We start from the raw sequence: 23038 nt of genomic DNA on the forward strand, positions 1-23038 counted from the left end.
TCCAACAATTTAGATCATCTGGGTTATCAGACTGGACATTTTCAAATTGTCCAGGTGGTTTTCTGTGAACATCTGTGTGGCGGAGTGTTAGTGAGGAGTGTTTTGTGAGGCGTCTCAATTGGGTTTGGTGACTGATCTTCAAATTTTCATTGTAATGAGCATATGTTGCTCTTGTTTTTAAATGGAAGCACCATTTGCTGTGCTGCATCCCATGATAGAGGACTACTTAATGCTTTTGATAGAATCCTTTCTATTTTGTCTGCAACAGAGCTGTTTGCCAATTCCAAGCTCTATGTTTTGAAGTGATAGAAGCCTCACAGGTATTTACTGAGGATTCCCTCTTGAGTTTCAGCTTAGGCCCATTTGCAAGGTATATGCTTGCTGTGTTACTTGGACAATTAGTTAGTACTGGCATCCTCCAAGACGACTTTTGCTCCATTACAGAGATCTCCTACTTTTCTTTTCTTTTTTTTTTTTGTGTGGGGGGGGGGGGGAGGGTTAGAAAGTGGGAGACCATGGTAAACTGCAAGAGTTTGGATCTCATACCCAAGCAACAGAGAAAGTACTTGTTTGTACTTTTAGACTTCCAAACTCAGGAAGTATTAGCTTTGGTTCCTGTAGCAGCAGCAACAACCAGCTCAGCTTTGGCAGGCTGTCCTCAGCCAGCCGTTGTCTTAGAAAAGCTAATTTTGTACAAGCAGATCCTCCTGCTCTAATTTCAGCGATGGCTGAGGTACCTCTGAGCAGCTCCATGCAACTTGTCCTCTCGACTTGTGTCATTGAATCAAGGAGAAGATTCTAGCATGATGATTGGGCAACTGGAACCCCTTTAGCAGTTTTTTGCAAATACTTTAACTCCTAAAATGCTACAGCTCATGGATGCATCAGAAGAGGGCTAAGAAATGCCTGAGAGATTCGTTCATGTTGGGGACATTGCTGCAGGGCACAGCTTATCTGCATATCAATGTTCTGCAAATGCTTGAAGCATTACTATCCCAGCAAATTTGCCTGTAACAGTTGATAGGTCACTGTAGTGCTGATAAGCTACAACACAACTGTATACTACTTGCATATGTCAAGCAAAAGGGGACAGTCTTGCTCCTTCTTTACAAATGAGTATTTGCAAATGGACAAGATGGTTTACTATGATGTTGAGCTGTTCTGCTTAGGTGGAATATTTTGGCAAACTAGCTCATTTGCTAGGGTCAGGTTGTAGGGATGGAGTGGTTCTTATTCCCTTGAATGGCAGAGGTGGTTTGAGCTTAGGGGCTCTCCTATGTTCGATCCCAGGGCAGTGATGGAAGTCACATCCCTCGGACAGTCTTAAGGTTTACTTCATCTGGTGATCAGCAGTTCTGATTACCCTGGATTTCAAGATAACCCTGGTTACTCCTCATTGGGTGAAGCAAGTTGATTGTCATCCAGATCTGCAAACTCTTGAGGCTAGGGGTTTCTTTTGGGTCAGAGTTCAGCAGGTCACGTAGACTTCCTTGTTCACCTTCTTTGAGACAAACTCCTATCAAGCTCTGCTGTAAGGCTATTCTCTAGCTGTATGCAACAGAGGTAAAGCTTTGGACCAAGGGCTTGCTCTCAAGACTATCCTTTAGCTATCTTAGTCTTGGTGAAGTGCATTGAGGAGTTTTGTGGCATTTTGTGTGGCTATTAGAGGGTCTCTGCTTCTCTTTCATTCCCAGTTTTGTAGCAGATCTTAGATATTCTCAGTTCCTGATGCGAGATATGAGAGTGCTTTGAAGTGCTTTCAACCCCAAGCCTTTGTCAGTGATTATCCAGATGAGATGCTTCTTTTGTCCAACCACGAGCTATAAGATATTACCAGAAGAGAGTCGAAGCTGTTTTCGTGAGCACAGGCTAGTAATACCCAGGTGTCCAGGAACTGTCTCCTTTGCTGGCTTCATGAGGTACCCACTGAGCTTACGACTCCTCTGAGAAAGATGTCACTCTCCTAACTTGTGTGAAAGCCCACATCGTTAAGAGCAGTTAAGAGCATGAGACTGCTCACAGCCTTTTGGAGGAACTTTTCAGTTTTCCAATTATTGAGGACAGGTTTTAGCATATGTAGACATCCCGTACCTCATTCTTCGTGAGGCATGTTACTCTCATGTTCCTTGATACCCTTATCTTTGAGACTTCTGGTGACTGCTGAACAAGTGGTGTTTGTACTGAACAGTTTGGACAGACAAGTATCTTGCTCGAGTGATTTCATATAGTGTAAGTCTAGGACTGCAATTGCTGAATGACTAAACTCTCTTTCTTCCCTTCCTCCTTTTCAGAGCAGTATCTAGACTGAAGTATCAGCTAACAGATAGTTTTCTTATAAATCAGGAATGAAATGTCTGGGATTCATGAAATCGAATGTGGAAATGGATTGTCTAGCATGTATGAAGACCACAGATGTAGCCCAAAGTAAATGATGGGTTTTCATTGACTATTACTGTAATTTTGCTACTAAGAAATTAGTATTTGTAAGCTCTAATAGGTTGTAATTGTAGAAACTTCCTCTTTCTATGTTCCATGTTAAAGGGAAATTGTGTAATTATGCACTTTTCAGTTTGGTAACTGTTTGTCTCAATTTTTTCAGATGCAGTTCACACAGTTAGAGGATGAGACACACGTGAATCTCCAGGATAATACATATTGGAAAAGGTAATGTTCAGTATTCAGTGTAAGCTAATACTCTGCCTCAAAGTTTGTCTGGCACATGTCTGTATATTTATCTGTCTGGCATAAACTTTTCACATTTTAAAACTCTTCTCCAGAGCTACTGGATCAGTTACGACTAAATTTAGCATTACGAGTGCATGGGTAAAGTAGTCTCAGGTTTGTTTAAATATGGGTCATGCCCCCTTTCAAGAAAAAAGAAAAGAAAAAATAGTGTAGATAGCATGTCCATTTAAGAATTATCTATGAAAGTTCTGGACCAGAACTGATAAAGCATTCAAGAAACCTCTTTATTCAATATAAATTCAACCCATGGCACGTAGGACCTGGGTGGTGCCACAGTACATGTTCAAAATGTGCTGAAAATATTTGAAATTCGTCTTAAAGGCCACAAGTTAACATTGTGTCTAATTAATATGTAGTCATCATCACATGGTTTAGATTCAAAGTTGTTCAAGCCATGGCCCCAGAGGCCATTCCAATAGTCATAGGAGTAAGAAAGTAAAATATTAATATACTCAAAAGGTAACTCACTTGAGTTAATGATCATCTTTTCATACATCTTTTTAGTTGGGGTGGTTCTTTCCTAGGAACTCAGTTACCGAAGGTGCCACTTCAGTGACCACTGTCATACTTTTGGCAGTTTCAAGTATGTCAGTAACTTGCAATTCTTTAAACCCATTTTAACAGTAAGAATTGAAAGTTAAGTTGTGTTTACCATGTAACACTTGATATAACAGTTTGGGTGTCTGTTTTTCCCCTGTTTGAGTTAAATCAAAATAAGAATCAACAGTTTGGAGTGTCAGTTTTTCTCTGTTTTAAGTTAAATCAAGATAAGAATCATCTTTGTTAAAGTAGGAAAGGGAGGGGTGGCTGCTATTCATGCATTCTTATTCATTATTATTGAGTTGTTCATGACATGGAAGTATGCAAAGTGGGTAGGTAACATGTGCTTCATTTAAATCTTATTACTACGTGCAACATAGAATTTACCAATAAAGAAAACATAGAATTAGAAATTTTCTTAAGGATTTGGTAAATATAGTTTTTCATAAAAGCCTTCAATTGGTGTAACTAATTTTATTTTGCTCTTGCAGATTAGGAAAAGCTGTATCTTCAATATTTCAAAGCACTGCTCCAGTGGAGAGTATATTTGCTGGGATTGATTTTGAAAAGCCAAAAAAACAAAGACTTCAGAGAAAAAGAACTGAAGATAAAGTTGGACCAAAAGTGGTGCCAGTAGCGGTGAGTTGTATTTACATAATTCTTTGCATTCAATTTCCCTTGACAAATACAGTATGGATGTCCTTGCAGATATGCTAGGATTTGGGACTCCAGTCCCTGCAAATTAGAAAATCTGAGAATGCTTTTTGGCACTCCAAACATTTGTTCAACTTCTAGTACTGTTTCCCACAAACCTTACCCATGTGTAATGTAAACAGTCATTTATTTATTAAATTATAAATAATATGATACATTATTTACTATAGTACAGTAAACTTTTGTAGTGGATAATACAGTCCTGTCTTGAGTACTAATTGAAAAATAGTCTTTTATTTTTCTATTTCCACTCACCTTATCCCTTAATATCTGTTAACACCAAACTCTACATTAGTACTGACAAGCAATATTGGGCAAAATATTAAAAAGTAATTTCCGAATCAGCGAATAGCCATAGGGGATGATTATACCATACAAAAGGAACCAGAATCAATATTTTGAAACAGGACCAAGCACTAACAGTCTTGAGGATCATTATGACTCCATGAGGTATCGACAAACAAGCAAAAATAACAGTGATCATTGAATAACTACCAGACAAATGGCAACCACACCCACCAACCAGTTTCCATAAAGAAGCACACCAAGCAGACAGCACAAACCCTCTCCCAGGACAAAATATGTTACATTGGTGAACCACCTTGAGACAGCCATTTATGACTGCATACACACACACTCCTTTGTTAATCTAGATAACAGTTTTAACAATATACCCTTCCACTTTTTATGGTTTCCTGAGACTGCTGGGAATGGGACTAGGACCTTTAAAGATGCTTAATCAGCACAATTTTTCTGTGGGCTTACTGAAACAACCACTTTCAAGATGGAGACCATGGAAAAATACTTAACCTACTCAATTTCTGTGTAATTTCTGAAACAGTCTGCGTACTATGTTTTTTAGAATTTGCTTTTTAGAAATTTTTCATTCTTTTGAGAAGGTATAACAGCTCTCTAGAACTAAACATGAAAAACTACATGTACAAATCCAATTGCTGTTAGATCTTGAAATAGGGAAGCATCATTTTAATACCCTTCACTCATACAGCCACAGGGACAAAGTTAAGGTGGGTTTAAATTTTAAAAGGCTCTAGTTTGTATTGTATATACTGCTAAAATACAAATTACTCTTAAAAATTGGTCATATTGTTTATTCCTCACATGTCATGCACAGCATGTAAGCTATTTTTTTTATTGTAGTGTCTTACCGAACAATTATGTAGCTGTAGGTTCCCTACACAGCAGACAAAAATTCAAACTTTGCGGTGTCATTGCCATTACCAATGTAGGTTACTATTATTTTTATAAAGGATTAGTTTATCCAGACCTCTGAGCCTAATAACGGCTTTTCTCGGGCTGGTGCCGATGATGGTGACTTCATCTCCCCCCATTCGAGGGAGGAACAGGTACAACTAAGTGTATCCTATTCATTCTCTGCTGGCTCCTGGTTGGTGCAGACTTTTCTGCATTGCTTTGATGGTTTGTCTGTCTTTTCATGATACTTGCTTTGTGTTTTGCAATAATTAGTTTAGTTAGTTTGCTTGCAATTATTTGTGGCTTTTTGTTCCATCATGTCAGATTCTAGCCCTTCAGGAGTTAGGTTCGGCACCGGAGGGTGCAGAGCTAGTATGAAGGTAAAACCTGTTTACATCCCTCATACTGAGTGTATTAAATGTATGGGGAACAGGTCTGAACGTACTCGAGATTCCACTCGTGAGAAGTGTAAAGATTGGAGTGATAATCAGTAGAAGGTATTTATTTCTCACTCCGATAAGTTAGTTAAAGATAGAAAGAGGAAGGCAGCTCTTAGAAGTGAGAGTAAGACTAGTTTATCCTCTCTGCTTCTGCAAATCTAGCTATTGATCCTTTAACTCCTGTACCAGCTTCCCATGCAGTTTCTTCTGACCCCATTGCCATCCTTGAATTAGGTTCGAGAAAAGGTTTGATGTTTTAGCAAATAATTTTATGGTATTAGGTTTGTCGAAGTCTTTTGTTGAAAAGGCTAACAGTGCAGTGCTTTCTAAGGGGGTGGCTGTTTTTCCCACCAGTTCTCCAAGACGAAGGTCCCTGTTCCTCTCCCCCGCCTCTGGGAAAAATACCGCCGATCCTGCGGTGCACCAGCAGGAGTTGACAGAGTGCTGTTGGAAAGGTGTTTTTTTCCGTGCTCTGTTGTTGTCCGAGTCAAGTGATCCCTCTCCCATGAGATGGTGTAAGTGGCATGATTCATCAGCTTCACATCCATTGGAAAGAAGTGCGACTGTAAGGAATGTCTCCCCCTGTCCTGTTAAAAGTCCGAGGAAGTGGATCATGGTCCATGGCCTTCTTGTAGTGTCGCGACTTCCACATCTCCACAAGGTCGTGTTATGTCTGCTGACATCTCCAACTCTCAAGCATATTGTCGCATTTTGGCAACTTTGAAGTGTTCAACGCTTGTATAGTCGTTGGATGTGCCTTCGACTTCTCGTGCTACGTTTTTTTCAACACAGGTGACTCCTGCAGTGTCGAATGTTTCAACACTTGCGGCTCTTGTCGTGTTGATTTTATCTTCGACTCGCCGTGATTCGAGCCTGTTACTGCTTTGTCAAGAGTTGGATTAGTTGGTGTCTGTTGAAAGGAAGTCAGTCAGCTCATAAGCCTGCAGAACCTTCTCTTTCTCCTGTTCTGTCAGAGGAGGAAGAACAAGAAGCCAACTCTATTCCTACGTATCTTCTGAACACATACCCGGATTATTTTGTCACAGCAGCTCCCAGGTCTCCTGCTTATATTTTTATGATGAGGAGGAAGCATATGCACCCTCTGCCTCCGAAGCTGGTTATGTCTAAGGCTTCAAAGAAATCTCTGTGGATTGTGGAAGACTGGTTAGTGACCAAGTAAGAGTTGGGAAGGCTTTTTCCGTGTTTCCACCATCAAAGCTGATTAACCCCTTCAGCACTGGGACATACACATGTACGTCTTTTACGGTACAGTAATAAAAGACCGGGACGTACGTGTGTACGTCTTTCATCCCTCCTCGAAAAGCAAAGCGTTTTCTTCAGCTTGGATGGTTTCCAGACACAGTATTGTGTACGAGAGAGGTGCTGAAGCTCCACCCACAATTCATTCTAACCAATGAGCGTCCGATAGACGTCGTGACGTCATTTTCATATGGGATATTAGGAGGGGTACTGGCCAACATATGCCAGTGCGCCTCAGGCTATTATCTGAGAAGGATGATTACGATTTTGTCCGTAAACCATGTAGATTTGAATTCTAAACCTTTTTCCCTTTTGATTGCAGTTATTTTATATGTTTTTTTTCAGTATCATGTCAGATGATAGTGTTTCAGAGTCAGGGTCTGAGTACCTGCCAAATCTATCAGATGATGATTATAGTGATAATTTCTTAGAGGTTGACAGTGACCACGAGTGTTTGGAAGACATTGAACCTCTTGTCGATGAAGGCTGGCAGTTCATAACTGATCCATCTTGTGACTTCCGCCCAGACCCAGCCCCCCCTGATTCACGGAGGGTGGCAATGGGATTCCTGCTTACACACCAGATTTCACCTGCTTACGTGATGCATTTTTTTTCCTTTTTTGTGGTGATGTAATTGACAAATTGTGTGAATGGATGAATGCTCAGGCAGAGTAGTACTTTCATTCAACAGGAAAGCGTAAGGAGAAAGGACTTCTATGGAGGCCTGTTACTCGTGATGAGATGTGTTTTTTATAGCTTGCCGATGATAATGGGGGTGAATAAACTGCCCCATATGTATATACATATTGGTCACGAGATGCTGTTGCTTTTATTATCATTATTATTATTATTATTATTATTATTTATTCTTATTATTATTATTATTATTATTATTATTATTATTACTGTTTATTACGTTTTATTATATTATTACCAGTGCCGTAAACATTCATTGATGTATATGCTGTTTCTGTATGAAACCTAGGAATAACTGTTTCAGTAAGAAAACTGTACTGCTATTCCACTACTCACTACTACTACTTTACTACTACGTACTTTACTACTTTTTCTGCTACTTTATTTCTATTACTTTACTACTATTTCTACTACTTTATAACAGTTCCTACTTCTGCAGTTACTTTTTCCACTAAATATTCCTATTTTTTCTGATATTCTTACTATATTTTTTGTAATTTTTGGGCAATGGGGTAAAAATATTCATTGATATCCGTACACACAATGTTTTTACATAAGAATATAAAGGAAAAATATGAATAACATAAAATTTAGTGGGAGCAAGTAATGATTGATACTCGCGGTTGACAGGGGGTCTTATGCGGTATGCAAGCATTTGCAGCAGGCCAGTGGCGAAGGGGTTAATAAAAGATACAGGTTTTATGCCACCGGAGAGGCTCCTTTCATGGGAGTGTCTGCCTCCTCTCAGGGGGACTTCTCTGGTCTGGTCAACGTTAACCATTGGGATGTGCTTTCTTTGAAATTATGAGCTTTTTAGACTGGACAGTTGGAGCTTTGGCTTTAAAGTTGGAGGACTGCCCCCTTCTTCCGGTGGACTTGGCGTCAGACTGACTTGGGGCATTGTCGTGCGCTGACAAGTCAATTAGGGATGGTGCTGATGAACTTGCCTCTCACTTTGCTTTTGGCCCTCTTAAGAAGAGGGAGCTTTGGTGCTTTTTTGTAACCAAAGGAGTCTCTTCTTCACAGAAGTCTGCTTTGCTTTTCTCTCCGCTGGACAAGCACCATCTCTTTCCAGAAGACTGTAAAGAATATGTTTACCACAAGAGAAAAAGTCTATGAATAACCTTCTGACATGGTCAACTAAATGTGCTAAAGTCCCTTCTGTAACTCCAGTTAAGTCTACCTCTCCTCTGCAGCAACCCTTTCGTTGAAGTAGAACCACACCATTCAACAGGCGTGGTTGAACTTTTGCCCTCCTTCCAAGTCCACGAAGAAGCCCGCTTCTAACCCTTCTTCAAAGTGATCAGACTTTTCTCCATGCTCCAGTAGGTGCCAGATTGCACCTGATTTGGGAGGAGTGGAGTCGCAGAGGGGCAGGCCCTTGGGTAATCCAAGTTCTTCACTTCGGCTACTTCATTCCTTTCAAGAATCCTCCTCCTCTCCCCAACGTTCTAATCGTATTGTCAGCCTACTCTTCAGGGTCAGAGGTTTGTTACTCAAGCTCGAGAGGTGGAAGCTCTCATTCAGAAGTAGTAGTTGACAAATCTTCCCCAAGGTTTTACAACCACCTTTTTGTAGTCCCAAGGCATGGGAGGTGGCTGGAGACCCATGTTGGATGTGAGCTCTCTGAACTTATTTGTGATGAAAAAAAGTTCAATTTGAAAACGACATGCTGTTATAGTCTTTCCACCAGGCAGATTGGATGGTCTCCCTGGATATGCAAGAAGCTTACAGTGTTCGTCCGTATTTGTGGGGGAAGTGTACCAGACCCCCCCCCTCGCGAATAGCTAGAATCCGTGAATAGTTGAAGCCCTTATAAAAATGTATAAAACTGCCTATTTTGTTGGTTAAAACTCAAGAAAAACCCACTATAAATGTTTATGCCTGGTTTTATTAATACAGTGGTACCTCGAGATACGAGTTTAATTCGTTCCAGAACCAAGCTCGTAAGTCAATCGGCTCGTATCTCAAACGAATTTCTCCCATTTAAAATAACTGAATTCAATTTAATCCGTTCCGGACCTATGAAAAATCCCCAAACCATTGTAAATTATGAATAAAGATATGTTTTTAAATAACAAATAAACATGTATAATTAACAAATACATAACAAAATATGAAATAAAGAAATAAAAGAGTTATTTAGCATAATAGTCTTACTTTGGAGACAGACGAGTGCGGCTAACGAAGGTGAACGGCGAGGAGGAGGGAGGGGGGAAGGGATGTAGGCACTCTAGATACGTACGTAAACGGCACTTTTTTAGAACTTAAAACTATTTTCGTAACTTTAAAACTAAAACTACACTTTCCTTATTTCAAATTAAAGAAAAAACTTAAAACAATGCACTTAACTTTAAACTTAAACTAAGCTTAACATTTACGTAAATTTAATTATCAATTGTTTTTGCCTTCTAGGCTGCACTTTCTGTACTTTCACTCGCAGCTCTTTTCAATAAAAATGTATCCAAAGAACTTTGCTTTTGCCTGCCTTTCAAAATGCTTCGAAAATGTGACAAACAAGTGTCATTAAAAAGCGCTGAAGCACGACCAGTTGCCACTTTTTCTGGGTGTTTCTTTTCAATGAAATTTGATAGCTTTTCCCACATTGCCAGCATGTCTTTAATTTCACCTGTAGAAATCACTTCCTCCGGCTCTTCCTCCTCCTTACTCGTGTTAATCTCTTCCAGAACCTTCGTGTGTTGCATCATCTGCAGCTCCTTCAACTCCTCAGTTGAGAGTTCCTCCTCATGTTCTTCGACGAGTTCGTTGACGTCACCCTCATCTACCTCCAGATCCATCAACTTTCCGAGAGATACAATCTCCTCCAACTCTTCTTGCTCGGTCTCGGGCTCAAACCCTTCGAAATCTCTTTCTGCAACAGCATCAGGCCATAACCTTTTCCATGCAGAGTTCAACGTTCGTCTTGTTACCCCTTGCCATGCCAAGTCAATGATACGTAGACAGATCACGATGTTGTAGTGATCTTTCCAAAACTCTGGAAGGGTTAGATTTGTGTCTTCCGTCACTTCAAAGCAGCGGCGGAACAAGTGCTTCGTGTACAGCTTTTTGAAGTTGGAAATGACCTGCTGATCCATCGGCTGTAGGATTGAAGTCGTATTGGGTGGGAGGTAGAGAACTTTGATAAACTGGAACTCCTCCAGAATATCATCTTCAAGACCAGGTGGGTGGGCTGGAGCATTATCAAGGATGAGCAATGCTTTCATCGTGAGTTTATTTTCTTGCAGATACGTCTTCACTGCAGGGCCAAAGACGAGATTTACCCAGTCAGTAAAAAACTGCCGCGTAACCCATGCCCTAGCATTGGCGCGCCACATAACGTGCAATTTTTCTTTCAGTTTCTTGTGCGTCTTGAAGGCTCGAGGATTTTCCGAATGATAAACTAGCAGTGGCTTCACTTTACAATCACCGCTAGTATTTGCACATAATGTAAGGGTCAGACGGTCCTTCATGGGTTTATGGCCTGGCATCATCTTCTCCTCTGCTGTGATGTAAGTCCTCCGTGGCATTTTCTTCCAAAATAGGCCCGTTTCATCGCAGTTGAACACCTGTTGCGGGATGTAGCCTTCCCTCGCAACAAGCGCAGCGAACTTTTGGATGTATGTATCAGCTGCTTTCACGTCTGCACTCGCAGCTTCGCCATGCCTCACCACTGAATGGATGCCAGTTCTCTTCTTAAAATTATCAAACCAGCCATGGCTTACCTTAAACGCTTCTTCTGATGCCTCTTTAGAAGTTGATGCTTCTTTCTTCACTAAGTCGGCATAAATACTCTGTGCCTTCTCGCATATTACCGTCTCCGTCACTGTATCTCCTGCCAACTCCTTCTCTTTCACCCACACGAGCAGAAGCTTCTCCATTTCCTTGTGGATATTTGTCCTTAATTGGGAAAGAATTGTGGTTCCTTTTGCTGGTGTAGCACTCTTGATGGCATCCTTCTGCTTCAATATCATACAAATTGTCGATGTACTACGGTCATAGATCTTTGCGAGTTCAATCACTCGTGCGCCACGCTCATGTTTTTCTATTATTTCTTGCTTTAGTTCTATCGACATCATCCTCTTCCTCTTGTCACCATTGTCCTTAGCACTCACTTTCTTCGGCCCCATGATAACACACAAAAAAGTTCAGTAATCACGCAAAAATCAAGCAAAAAAGAGTACAGCGCACAAGATACACTTTGATTCAAGCGGGTAACACGTGCAAGTGAGCGAGAGATGCTCTCGGATGATGCTCGACCCTGCGCGCCAACTAGCGGGACGCTCCGGAAACACGGCTCGTATCTCGGATTTGGGTTCGTATCTTGAACGAAAATATGGCCCGAGCTCCGGCTTGTATCTCAAAAAACTCGTATGTTAGGCTGCTCGTATCTCGAGGTACCACTGTAGTTTTATCACAAAAAGTCCATTTTATAATGAAAAACCCACTATAAATGTTTATGCCTGGTTTTATTAATAGTTTTATCACAAAAAGTCCATTTTATAATGAAATTGATACAAAAAAAGGAATTTTTTGATATTTTGCATAGAAAAATATATAACTACGAATAGGCGAATTTTCTGCGATTAGTGGGGGTATATGTTCCAGAGAGAAATCCGCAAATACGTGAGCCCGTGAATCCGCAAATACTTGAGCCTGTGAATCCGGAGTCCGTGAATATGGGGATTCATATTTCTATGTTCTGATTCATCAGGAATCAAGGAAATTTCTTCAGTTCATGTTTATGAACAAAGTATTCCAGTTTTGAGAGCTGTGTTTAGGTTTGTCAACGGCTCCACAGATGTTCACTCGTGTTATTGGCTTCTCTAGGAAAGTGGCTACATCTACTGGGTATCAATGTGTCACTTTGCCTAGACGACTGGCTTCCCTAGTCCTCATCGGAAAGTCAGTGCATGAAGGTAGAGAGGACTCCTCGCTTAACCCGTTCCCTTAGAATTCTCATTAATGAGAAGAAATCTCAACTGATCCCGACACAGAGTATTCTCTATGTGGGAATGATTCTGAACCTTCAATGTTTTTCCACTCTCCAGTGGATGAGTCTTCTTGGCACCTTGAAAGACTCGGAAGGTTACACATGCAACCCCTTCAATTCTTCTGAAGGTGTCGTGGTGCAAGAAGGCTCGGTTGGACTCGACTATTTTGTATATCACAGAAAAGATCAAGGAAGACCTGGTATGGTGGTTTTCAGAACAGAGACTTAGAAGTTCTATTCCGACGCGTCCGACATGGGTTGGGGAGCTCTGTTGGGAGAGATGGAAGTGTCTAGAAAGTGGTCAATTCCCTTCACATCAATGTAAAGGAGTTATTAGCAATCCATCCGGGTCTGCAAGCTTTCGCTCACCAGGTAACAGGTCAAGTGGTAGCAGTACATGCAGACAACTCCACCGCATTGTCATACATCCGCAAACAAGGTGAACACATTCTTTCATCCTTTACAAGAAAGCAAAGGACCCTCTGTTATGGGCAGAGAGGAATCAAGTATCCCTGATTCCCCAGTTTGTTCAAGGAAGAATGAATGTGATGGCGGACAAATTGAGTTGAGGTCAACAAGTTCTTCCATCAGAATGGGCTCTTGATTCCAAGGTTTGCTCGGACCTTTGGAAGATCTGGGGAAAACCAATGATAGGTCTGTTCGCCACCTCCAGGAACTTTCGCCTTCCACCCTTTTGCTCTCTATTCCTTGACCCTGTCGCATGGTCTGTCGACACAATGTTACTAGATTGGTCGGGTCTGGACGCGTATGCCTTTCTTCCATTCGGCTTGATAAGACAAGTGGTAAATAAAGTCCTGTTTCATCAAAATGTATCTCTTGCCCTCATAGCACTGTTCTGGCCAAGAAAGGAATGGTTTCAGATCTACTCAGTCTGCTTGTCGACTTTCCCAGACTGCTCCCATGCAAGAAGTCACTACTCAAACAGCCGCATTTGGCAAGCTTTCATCAAGGACTCTCTGCTCTGACCCTGACAGGCTTCAGACTGTCAGGGGCCTTGTCAGAGTGAAAGGCTTTTCGAGGAGAGCTACAGAAGCCATTGCGAGATGCAGAAGAGATTCTTCTAACAAACTTTATCAGTCTAAATGGCAAGTCTTTTGAGAATGGTGTAAACAAAATCAAGTCTTTTCTTCTAAGACATCTGTTAGTGAGTTAGTGGACTTTCTTCTGTACTTAAGGGAATCTAGACGTTTGACTCCTTCGACAATTACAGGTTACAGATTGATTTGGACTTCTGATTTTAAACCTAAGGAAATAGACTTTCCTACTAATACATAGTGACTTCTCTGATTTGATTAAATCCTTCGAAAATTCTAAGTTTCCGAAGGTTCAGTGGCTTGGAACCTTGACGTTGTTCTCAAGTGGCTTTCTAGCTCATATTTTGAGCCCATACCGTCTTCTTCTATAAGAAGTCTAACCAAAATGACGCTGTTTTTGATAGCCATAATGTCTGTGAGATTTAGGAAGTGAACTCCATGCTATGGATGAAAAGTTGGCTTATCACAAAGAGATGCAGTTTGTTCCCTAATGTTGGATTTTTTAGATAAGAATGGAAACCCTTCCAGACCTTGGCCATGCTCCTTCACTCTCAAGAATTTGGCTGATATTCTCGGTCTACGGGAAGAAGAAAGGCTTTTTTGCCCAGTAAGAGCGCTAAAGTATTACCTCCACAAATTGGAGAAAATAAAAGGCCAATCTTCTTGTTTTGGTGCTCGGTGAAGAATCCCTCTCAACTTCTTTCGAAGAATGCAATCTCTTTGTTTGAGAGAGAACTCATTATAGAGATGCATTCTTAGGCTAAGGAAGATTTTCCTCTGCTGAAAGTCAAAGCTCACAAAGTCCGAGCGGTAGCGACTTCTCTAGCATTCTGTCACAATTTGTCGCTTTCCGCTGTTTTACAAAGGACGTTTTTGAGGTCAAAATCTGTTTTTGCATCTCATTACTGTAGGAAATTGAGACATTGTTCGATTGTATTTCTCTCAGTCCTTTGTCCGTAGCTGGCATGGTGTTAGGAGAAACGACATAGGGAGTTTGTCCCTCTGTTTATTTTTTACCTTGTATCAAGGTTGTTGAGTTGAGGGAAGTCTGGGAGTACTAATTACCTGGAGTACTCACCAGTCAAATGTTATTTTTAGTATGGTGGGTATAGGTTTTTATTGTGGTGTAGATGACTTTATTTAATAGTTTTCACTTGTATGTTGTATCTGGTCTTTGTCCAGGGCAAGTGCTATGTTGGGTTTTTCACCTTTGTCAAGTCAGGGGTGAACTGCCATGACAGCAAAGGTATTCCACTCTCTACTACATAAGATGAGCACTCACCAGAGGCAGTATTTACCTGCAATTGTTCTCTTACCAGATAAGGTTCAACAAGCAGTAACAGTGGTGACTATTCCCTTTTGTTTTTTCAAAAATGCCTGTCATATTTTTTTTCCTTCTTTTTCTTATTAAGCATACATCCACAGCTCCCTATCCTTGCAGTGAAGAACCTGCTGTATAATTGTTCAATAAGACACTACAGTAAAAAAGGAATTTTTATTGCAGTGTCTTACCAAAGAATTATACAGCTGTAGGTTCCCTACGAATGGCAGACAATAGATTCAAAACTTCCACGGTGGCGTCCCCATCGCTGATGTAGGTGACGTCATCTCCCTCCACTCGAGGGAGCTACAGGTACAATTGTCCAGATAATATCAATTTGTTCTCTGCCGGCTTCTGGTGAACATCGGTGGTCGGTGCAGACTTTTTTCTTCATTTGTTGGGAAGTATTATCTCTCCAATATCGGTGAAGTATTCAACTCCGTGTTTGTAGGATTGAAGCTGAATTTCTTTTCTGCAATTTTGTGGTCTTACCATCATGTCGAACTCTAGTCCTTCAGTAGTTAGGTTTTGCGCCGGAGGGTGCAAAACTAGGTTAGTTAAATTAATTTATGATTCGCACACTAAGTGCATTAAGTGTAGGGGTTGTGAGTGCTCTAGAGAATCTACTTGTGATGAAGGCAAGGATTGGAGTGAACAACAGTGGAAAGTTTTTGTTTCTCACTCGGGAAAGATAATTAGGGATAGGAAGAGGAAGACGGCTCTCAGAGCTGAAAGTAAGACTAGTTTAGCTTCTTCTGCTTCTTCTATCTAAGCACCTGCTCCTATTCCTTCTTCTTCTCCTCTTATTATGTCTCCGATCTTGAGTCCTCCTACTCCTGCTCCAGTAACTCCTTTGCCAACTTCCCGTGGAGTTTCTTCTGACACCATTGCCAGCCTCGAGTCTAAATTTGAAAAGAAATTTGATGTATTAGCTAATACGGTTATGCAGTTAGGTTTATCTGTAAAGTCTTTCATAGAAAAGACTTCTAGTGAAGTGAAAATTGTCAGTGCAGTGCAATCTAAGGGGGTGGCTGTTTGTCCCGATAGTTCTCCTAGACGAAGGTCCCTGTCCCACTCCCCCGCCTCGGGGAGAAGACATACCGGAGGTCCAAGGGAGACTGTCGGGGTTTGCCCACAGACAGTCGCTTCCTCCGTCGATCCTGTGGTGCGACAGCAGGATTCAACTAAACACCATTGGAAAGGTGTGTCGTTCGGTAACCAGTTATCGACAGAGTCGAGTGATTCGTCGCCGGTTAGACGTCGTAAGTGGCGTGATTCTTTAGTCTCACGTCCGTTGAAGAGACGTTCGACTGAAGAGCTGTTCTCTCCGCCCCGTGCCTGTGAAGAGGAACAGAGAAGTAGATATCTCTCGCCCGTCGTGTAGCGTAGCTACATGGACCTCGCCTCGTATTCTTACGACAGCGACAGCCGCCTTCGACTCGGTTGTGGAGCGACCGATTCTGAGTTCGTCGAGATCTTCGACTCCTCAAGCTGTCGAAACTTTACCTTCGACTTCGCATGCGACAGATAATTCGACTGGCGCGAGGCCTCCGGTGGCGATCGTGTCGAAATCCACGACCCCATTTGCTTCGACTTCAACTCAAGAAGACGAGAATCTAGTTCCTTTACATCGATAGTTGCAAGAGCTGATGAACTGGATGAAAGAAAACAAACAATTTACAAAGAACAATGAGTTGAATCAAGAACTGTCTCTGTCGCCTATCTCTTCGGATGACAAGGAGGACTTAGAAGCGGACTCTATCCCTCTCTCGTGCTATTCGCAACTTTTACGCCACCTTCTCGACATGTACCCGGATTACTTCGTTGCAGCCGCTCCCAGGTCGCCTGCTTCCATCTTCCTGATGAGAAGGAAGAATTTCGATCCTCTTCTCCCGAAGCCCGTACTTTCCAAGGATGCTAAACATTCGCTTTGTGATATAGAAGATTGGTTGAAGGTCAAGAGAGAACTCGGGAAAGCAACTTTCGCCTATCCTCCGTCGAAGCTTGTTAAGAAGAGGTATAGGTTCTACGTAACCGGAGAAGCCCCCTCTATGGGAGTGTCTGCCTCCTCCCAGGGGGACTTCTCTGGCTTGGTGGATGCAAATAGGAGGTCCGCGTTTGCAGCAGCTAAAATATTCTTTACATCGCCCGAGTTGGACCATTTGGTAAAGAATATTTTCAAGATTTTAGAAATTATGAGTTTCTTGGACTGGACAATTGGAGCCCTCACTACAAAAATAGAGGATTGCCCTACTCTCCAGGAGGACCTGGCATCGGACTTAATGACTTGCTTGATCAGTCTTCTAAGCGGGTTAAATCCTCGACTGTGACGACTACCACCTCGGAATCACCCTTGCAGAAGAAACCCTTTCGAGGGGGTAGGTCTAGACCGTTCGTCAGGCCTCGATCGAATTTACGGCACCCAACCAAGCCCTCGACCAAACCCGACACGAAATCATCCAAGTGATTCTTCAATCCTTCATGCTCCTGTAGGGGGCAGATTGAGCCTCTTTTGGGAGGAATGGAGGGGCAGAGCCCTGGGTGACCCAAGTTCTCCGGTTCGGTTACTCCATTCCTTTCAAAGACACTCCGCCTCTATCCAATGTTCTCATCACATTACCCGCCTACTCTCCAGGCTCAGAGAAGTTTGTAGCCTTAACCCGAGAAATAGAGACTCTCGAGCAGAAGGCTGTCATAGAGGAGATAAGCGACAGACCATCCCCGGGGTTTTACTACTGTCTGTTTGTAGTCCCCAAGTCATCGGGGGGCTGGAGGCCCGTACTGGATGTAAGCGCACTGAATTTGTTCGTCCAGAAGACCAAATTCAGTCTGGAAATGACTCGTTCAGTGTTGGAATCCCTTCGTCAAGGGGACTGGATGGTATCCCTGGATATGCAGGACGCATAGTTCCACATTCTAATTCACCAGGACTCCAGGAAATAACTTCGGTTTGTGTTCATGGGCAAGACCTACCAGTTTCGAGCTCTTTGCTTCGGCCTCTCGACAGCACCGCAAGTATTTATGCGAGCGTTGACTCCTCTGGGAAAGTGGTTACACCTCCTGGGCATCAGAGTGTCACTCTACCTAGACGACTGGCTTCTCTGCTCCTCTTTGGAAAGTCAGTGCATGAAGGATCTCAAGAGGACTCTTTCATTAACTCACTCGTTAGGTCTTCTTATAAACGAGGAGAAATCTTGGCTAATTCCGTCTCAGAACATTCTCTATTTGGGGATGACTCTGAACTCTCGAGTTTTTCTGGCTTTTCTTTCACCAAAGAGAGTTCAGTCGTGTCTGGAAGTTGTACAGGACTTCCTGGACCGCAAGTCCTGTTCTGCCAACCATTGGACCAGTCTGTTAGGAACACTAGCTTCGGTGGAACAGTTTGTCAAACTCGGAAGGCTGCACATGAGGCCCCTGCAATTCTTCCTGAAGGCTTCATGGTGCAGAAAGACTCAACCGGACTCAACAGTATTCTTGATTTCAGACGAAATCAAGGAGGACTTAGCGTGGTGGCTTTCAAAACCAAGACTGGTAGAGGGTCTTTCACTTCGTCTGCTCCACCCAACCCTTCAGTTCTTTTCAGACGCCTCCAACGCAGGTTGGGGAGCCCTGTTGGGGAAGAATGAAACTTCAGGGGAATGGTCGGAAACGCAGCGCTCTCTTCATATCAACATGAGGGAGCTATTAGCAGTGTTTCTGGGACTTCAGGCATTCTCTCATCTCGTGACGGGACAGGTGGTACCAGTTCACGGAGACAACTCCACAGCACTTTCCTACATTAGGAAACAAGGAGGAACGCGCTCCTTCACCCTCTACAACCTTGCAAAAGATCTGCTTCTGTGGGCAGAAAAATTTCAGGTTACGCTGATCCCTCGATTTGTTCAAGGGAAAATGAATGTGTTGGCGGACGGACTAAGTCGCCGTCATCAAGTACTGCCATTAGAATGGACTCTCGATGCGAAGGTCTGCCTAGACCTATGGAAACTTTGGGGAAAGCCGATGATAGATCTCTTTGCAACCTCGAGGAACAACCGCCTTCCGCTGTTTTGCTCTCCAGTCCCGGACCCTCTTGCATGGTCAGTTGATGCAATGTTACTAGACTGGTCGGTCCTGGAAGCGTACGCTTTTCCCCCGTTTGGCCTAATAAGACAGGTGCTGAACAAAGTGTCATTCCATAAAAATGTTTCTCTGACACTAGTCGCTCCATTCTGGCCAAGGAAAGAATGGTTCCCAGATCTCCTCGACTTGCTCGTAGACTTCCCCAGACTTTTTCCGTTAAAGAAATGTCTACTCAGACAACCGCACTTCGAAAGATTCCACCAAGGATTATCCGCTCTGGCACTGACAGGATACAGACTGTCAGGAGTCTCGTCCGAGTGAAAGGTTTTTCGAGATGAGCTGCAGAAACTATCTCAAACTGCAGAAGAGATTCTTCTAACAGACTATATCAGTCTAAATGGGGAGTGTTTCGAAGATGGTGTAGACAGACTAAAGTCTCTTCTTCTGAAACATCTGTGAATGAAATAGCTGATTTCCTTCTTTTCTTAAGGGACGTTAAGGGGGCCGGCCGGCTAATGCCCTTTTTTAAGGACAGGACTTTGATATTCATACCACTTAATAAGGTGTCTTGGGACATCTCCAAACCGCATATGATTTTTGCCTCTGACCTTCGGTTTTGTGACGCCAGGGCGATTTATCCCGAAAATAACCATTTTTCAAATTCTATCTCCTCCCTTGATATTTAATATTAAGACCTAGGATTACTACCATATATAGACCTGATGTAGACCTCCAATCGAATGGAGAGTTTTTTTCCTAAAAGTAATTTTTTTGCTAGATATGAATTTTTTCAATATGGTAAAAAATTAAACCCTATAAATCAGGAGAAAAAAATTAAAAAAAAAATAAGAAACAAAAATTGGAAAAAAGGGCTCTATTTGATTGTTCTATAATGTCTTTCTGAGTTATATACCAAATTCCAATGTTATAGCTTTAAAATTAAGTGAGAAGATAGATTTTGAAGGTCAATAAGTATAGTTTGAGATACGGGCGTTCAAAGTTTTCCTTCGTATTTCTATAAAGACAATGTTAATAAATAATGATTATTATGAATGTATATTTCTTTTTTGTGTATTAATAAACCAAAACTATTTTATTCATCATAATTTAATCATAAATGATGATCCCTTTGCTCATATATCGCAGCCTGGGGCACTGCTTGAGGCAAGATGGGGCACTCCTTCCTACGCAATTCTCTCTCTCCCCTTCACTAACTCGGCTTATTACAGCAAATTTTCCTCTTCTGTATGTTAGCGAGATGTTTTCCTTGTATTTTCCTCTTTGGCATGATGAAATTCTTGCCCGAAACAAAGATAAACAAACGTAAATGCAAGAGAATGTCAAGAGGTGAAACTCGAAGGCGTACTCTTTTTTTACAAAGACAATTTAATAAATCATGATTATTATGAATTTCATATTCCATTTTGGGTATTAAAAAACCAAAACTTTGTTATTTATCATAAATGAAGATCTCTTTGCTCAAAGATCGTAGTCTTGGGCATAGTGTGACGTGTGCTGTCAAGGAAGACGGGTGCGTTACTAAGCAACCCTCCCCTCTCTCTTCACTAACTACGCATATATTATGATATTCTGTAATAATACTTGAGCGATTTTTCTTCGTCTGTATGTTAGCGAGATGTTTTCCTTGTCTTTTCCTCATTGGCATGATGAAATTCTTGCCAAAACATACATAAACATACGTAAAAGCAGGCGAATTGCAGAGGTGAAATGGAACGTGTAGACTACTTGAAGTCTGTGATCGCACTAAATCAGGACTGGACTTGGTAGCTGAGCCTGAAGTCTCCTCGACTCGGAGAATGTCTACAGATGCCATTTCTCCCAATTTCTTTGACAATAATTATCAAAATTTACGATAATAGAAGAAATATTGCATTTTCTTGTACGGATCAATGTTTTAGGCTTATTGAGTTACGTTAACTAATTACCCTGTAACTACGAAAGTAAGAGGAATTTTGACGAAATATTTTGTATACGTCTTCTCAATTGCCATATGAAGCTCCATGAATTTTTTCATGACTTTGCATTTTTCACCCTATACCACCATATATAGGGGTTCAGGCCGGCCCCCTTAAGCGTTTAGCGCCTTCGACTATTAAGGGATACAGAGCGTTACTGGCTTCAGTCTTTAAACACAGAGGACTAGACCTATCCACTAATAGTGATCTTTCCGATCTAATTAAATCATTCGAGACTTCCAAATCGTCAAAGGGCTCAATAGCATGGAATCTCGATATAGTTCTTTAACGGCTTTCGGGTCCTCCCTTTGAACCGTTACTTTCTTCGTCTATGAGGAATCTCACCAAGAAGACGTTATTTTTAGTTGCATTGGCATCAGCTAGACGAGTTAGCGAGCTACACGCGATGGACAAAAAAAGTGGGATTTTCTCAAGGCGACGCAGTTTGCTCTGTGGAACTCAATTTTCTCGCGAAAAACGAAAACCCTTCTAATCCGTGGCCACGTAACTTTGTTCTCAAAAACCTGACAGACTTGATAGGCCAGGAAGAGAAGAACGACTCTTATGTCCCGTGCGGGCATTAAGATATTAGCTCCGCAGAACAGAGAAGATTAGAGGTCAGTCGAATCGTTTGTGGTGCTCTGTTAAAGATCCCTCTCAAAAAATGCTATTTCCTTTTTTCTGAGAGAGTTAATTGTAGAAGCACATTCTCAAGCTAACGACGCAGTGTTTCCTTTACTGAGAGTGAAAGTGCACGAAGTTCGAGCAGTAGCGACTTCTCACACTTTTCGACACAACTTGTCGCTATCCGCTATCCTGCAAAGTACCTTTTGGAGGTGTAAATCTGTGTTTGCTACGCATTATTTGAAAGAAATTGAGACAGTGTTTGAAGATTGTAAATCTCTCGGTCCACTTTCGGTAGCTGGCATGGTGTTGGGAGAAACGACGTAGAGGGTTGCTCCCTCTGTAAGCCTATGTTTCACCTTGTACCAAGGTTGACGAGTTAAAGGGAAGTCTGGGGGTACAATGTACCTGGAGTACTCACCAGTCATTTTAGTGTTAGTTTTGGTGGGTAAAGGTTTTTATTTCGGTGTAGGTGACAGTTTTTTCATGTTGGTTATTTCTGGTCTTAGCCCAGGGCAAGGGCAATATTTTGTTGTATCTTTGTTGAGTCAGCGGTGAACACCATGACTACGAGGATCTTCCACTCCATGTAGAGGCACCCATTGGTCATATTCCAAGCCTTCTACTATGTAAGATGAGCACCGACCAGAGGCAGTATTCTCCTGCAGTAGCTCTCTTACAAGGTAAGGTACAACAGGCACTAACAGTGCTTTTGGGTATACTTTATTTTCAAGAATCGTATGTTATTGTTGAAGTAAAACTTACATCCACAGCCCCCCATCCTTGCAATGGTAATCAGCTGTATAATTGTTCGGTAAGACACTGCAATAAAAATGGGATTTTCATTATAAAATGAAATTTTATTGCATACTTTCCGAACAATTATTAATCAAAGCCCTCCCTCCTCCCCACAGGTGGATGGCTGGGCAGAACGAATTGATGTTACCTGTAGCTCCCTCGAGTGGAGGGAGATGACGTCACCTACATCAGTGATGGTGGCGCCACCGCAGAAGTTTTGAATCTATTGTCTGCTATTCGTAGGGAACCTACAGCTGTATAATTGTTCGGTAAGTATGCAATAAAATTTCATTTTATAATGAAAATTCCATTTTTATAATACATGTGTAAAATGAAATTCTATTGTATACACTTACCAAACAATTATTTATTAATAACAGTGGTCCCCCCATATTCATGGGGGGTGTGTACCAGACAACCCCCCCCGCGAATAATTGGAACCCCTATGAAAATGCTTATAATGGCTTATTTTGCTAGTTAAAACTCAAGAAAAATCCACTAAAAACTTCTATACCTGGTTTTGTAATAGTTTTATCACAAAAAGTGTATTTTATGATGAAATTGTAAAAGAAAAAAAAAAAAAAGGAATTTGTGGATTTTTCTCATTG

General features: G+C 41.7%; 1 protein-coding gene across 4 annotated transcripts in view; it reads left to right on the forward strand.

The window, feature by feature from the left end:
- LOC135204066 (non-structural maintenance of chromosomes element 4 homolog A-like) overlaps nt 1-23038 on the forward strand; it is a 111499-nt gene that overhangs the window by 65427 nt on the left and 23034 nt on the right. For all 4 annotated transcript variants that reach the window (XM_064234041.1, XM_064234042.1, XM_064234043.1 and 1 more), the window contains 2 exons: nt 2600-2664; nt 3777-3924. In XM_064234041.1, the coding sequence (XP_064090111.1) occupies nt 2600-2664; nt 3777-3924 (213 nt within the window). The remainder of the gene's footprint in view (nt 1-2599; nt 2665-3776; nt 3925-23038) is intronic.

Source organism: Macrobrachium nipponense, chromosome 44, assembly GCF_015104395.2.
Source record: "Macrobrachium nipponense isolate FS-2020 chromosome 44, ASM1510439v2, whole genome shotgun sequence".
Classification (NCBI taxonomy): Eukaryota; Metazoa; Arthropoda; class Malacostraca; order Decapoda; family Palaemonidae; genus Macrobrachium; species Macrobrachium nipponense.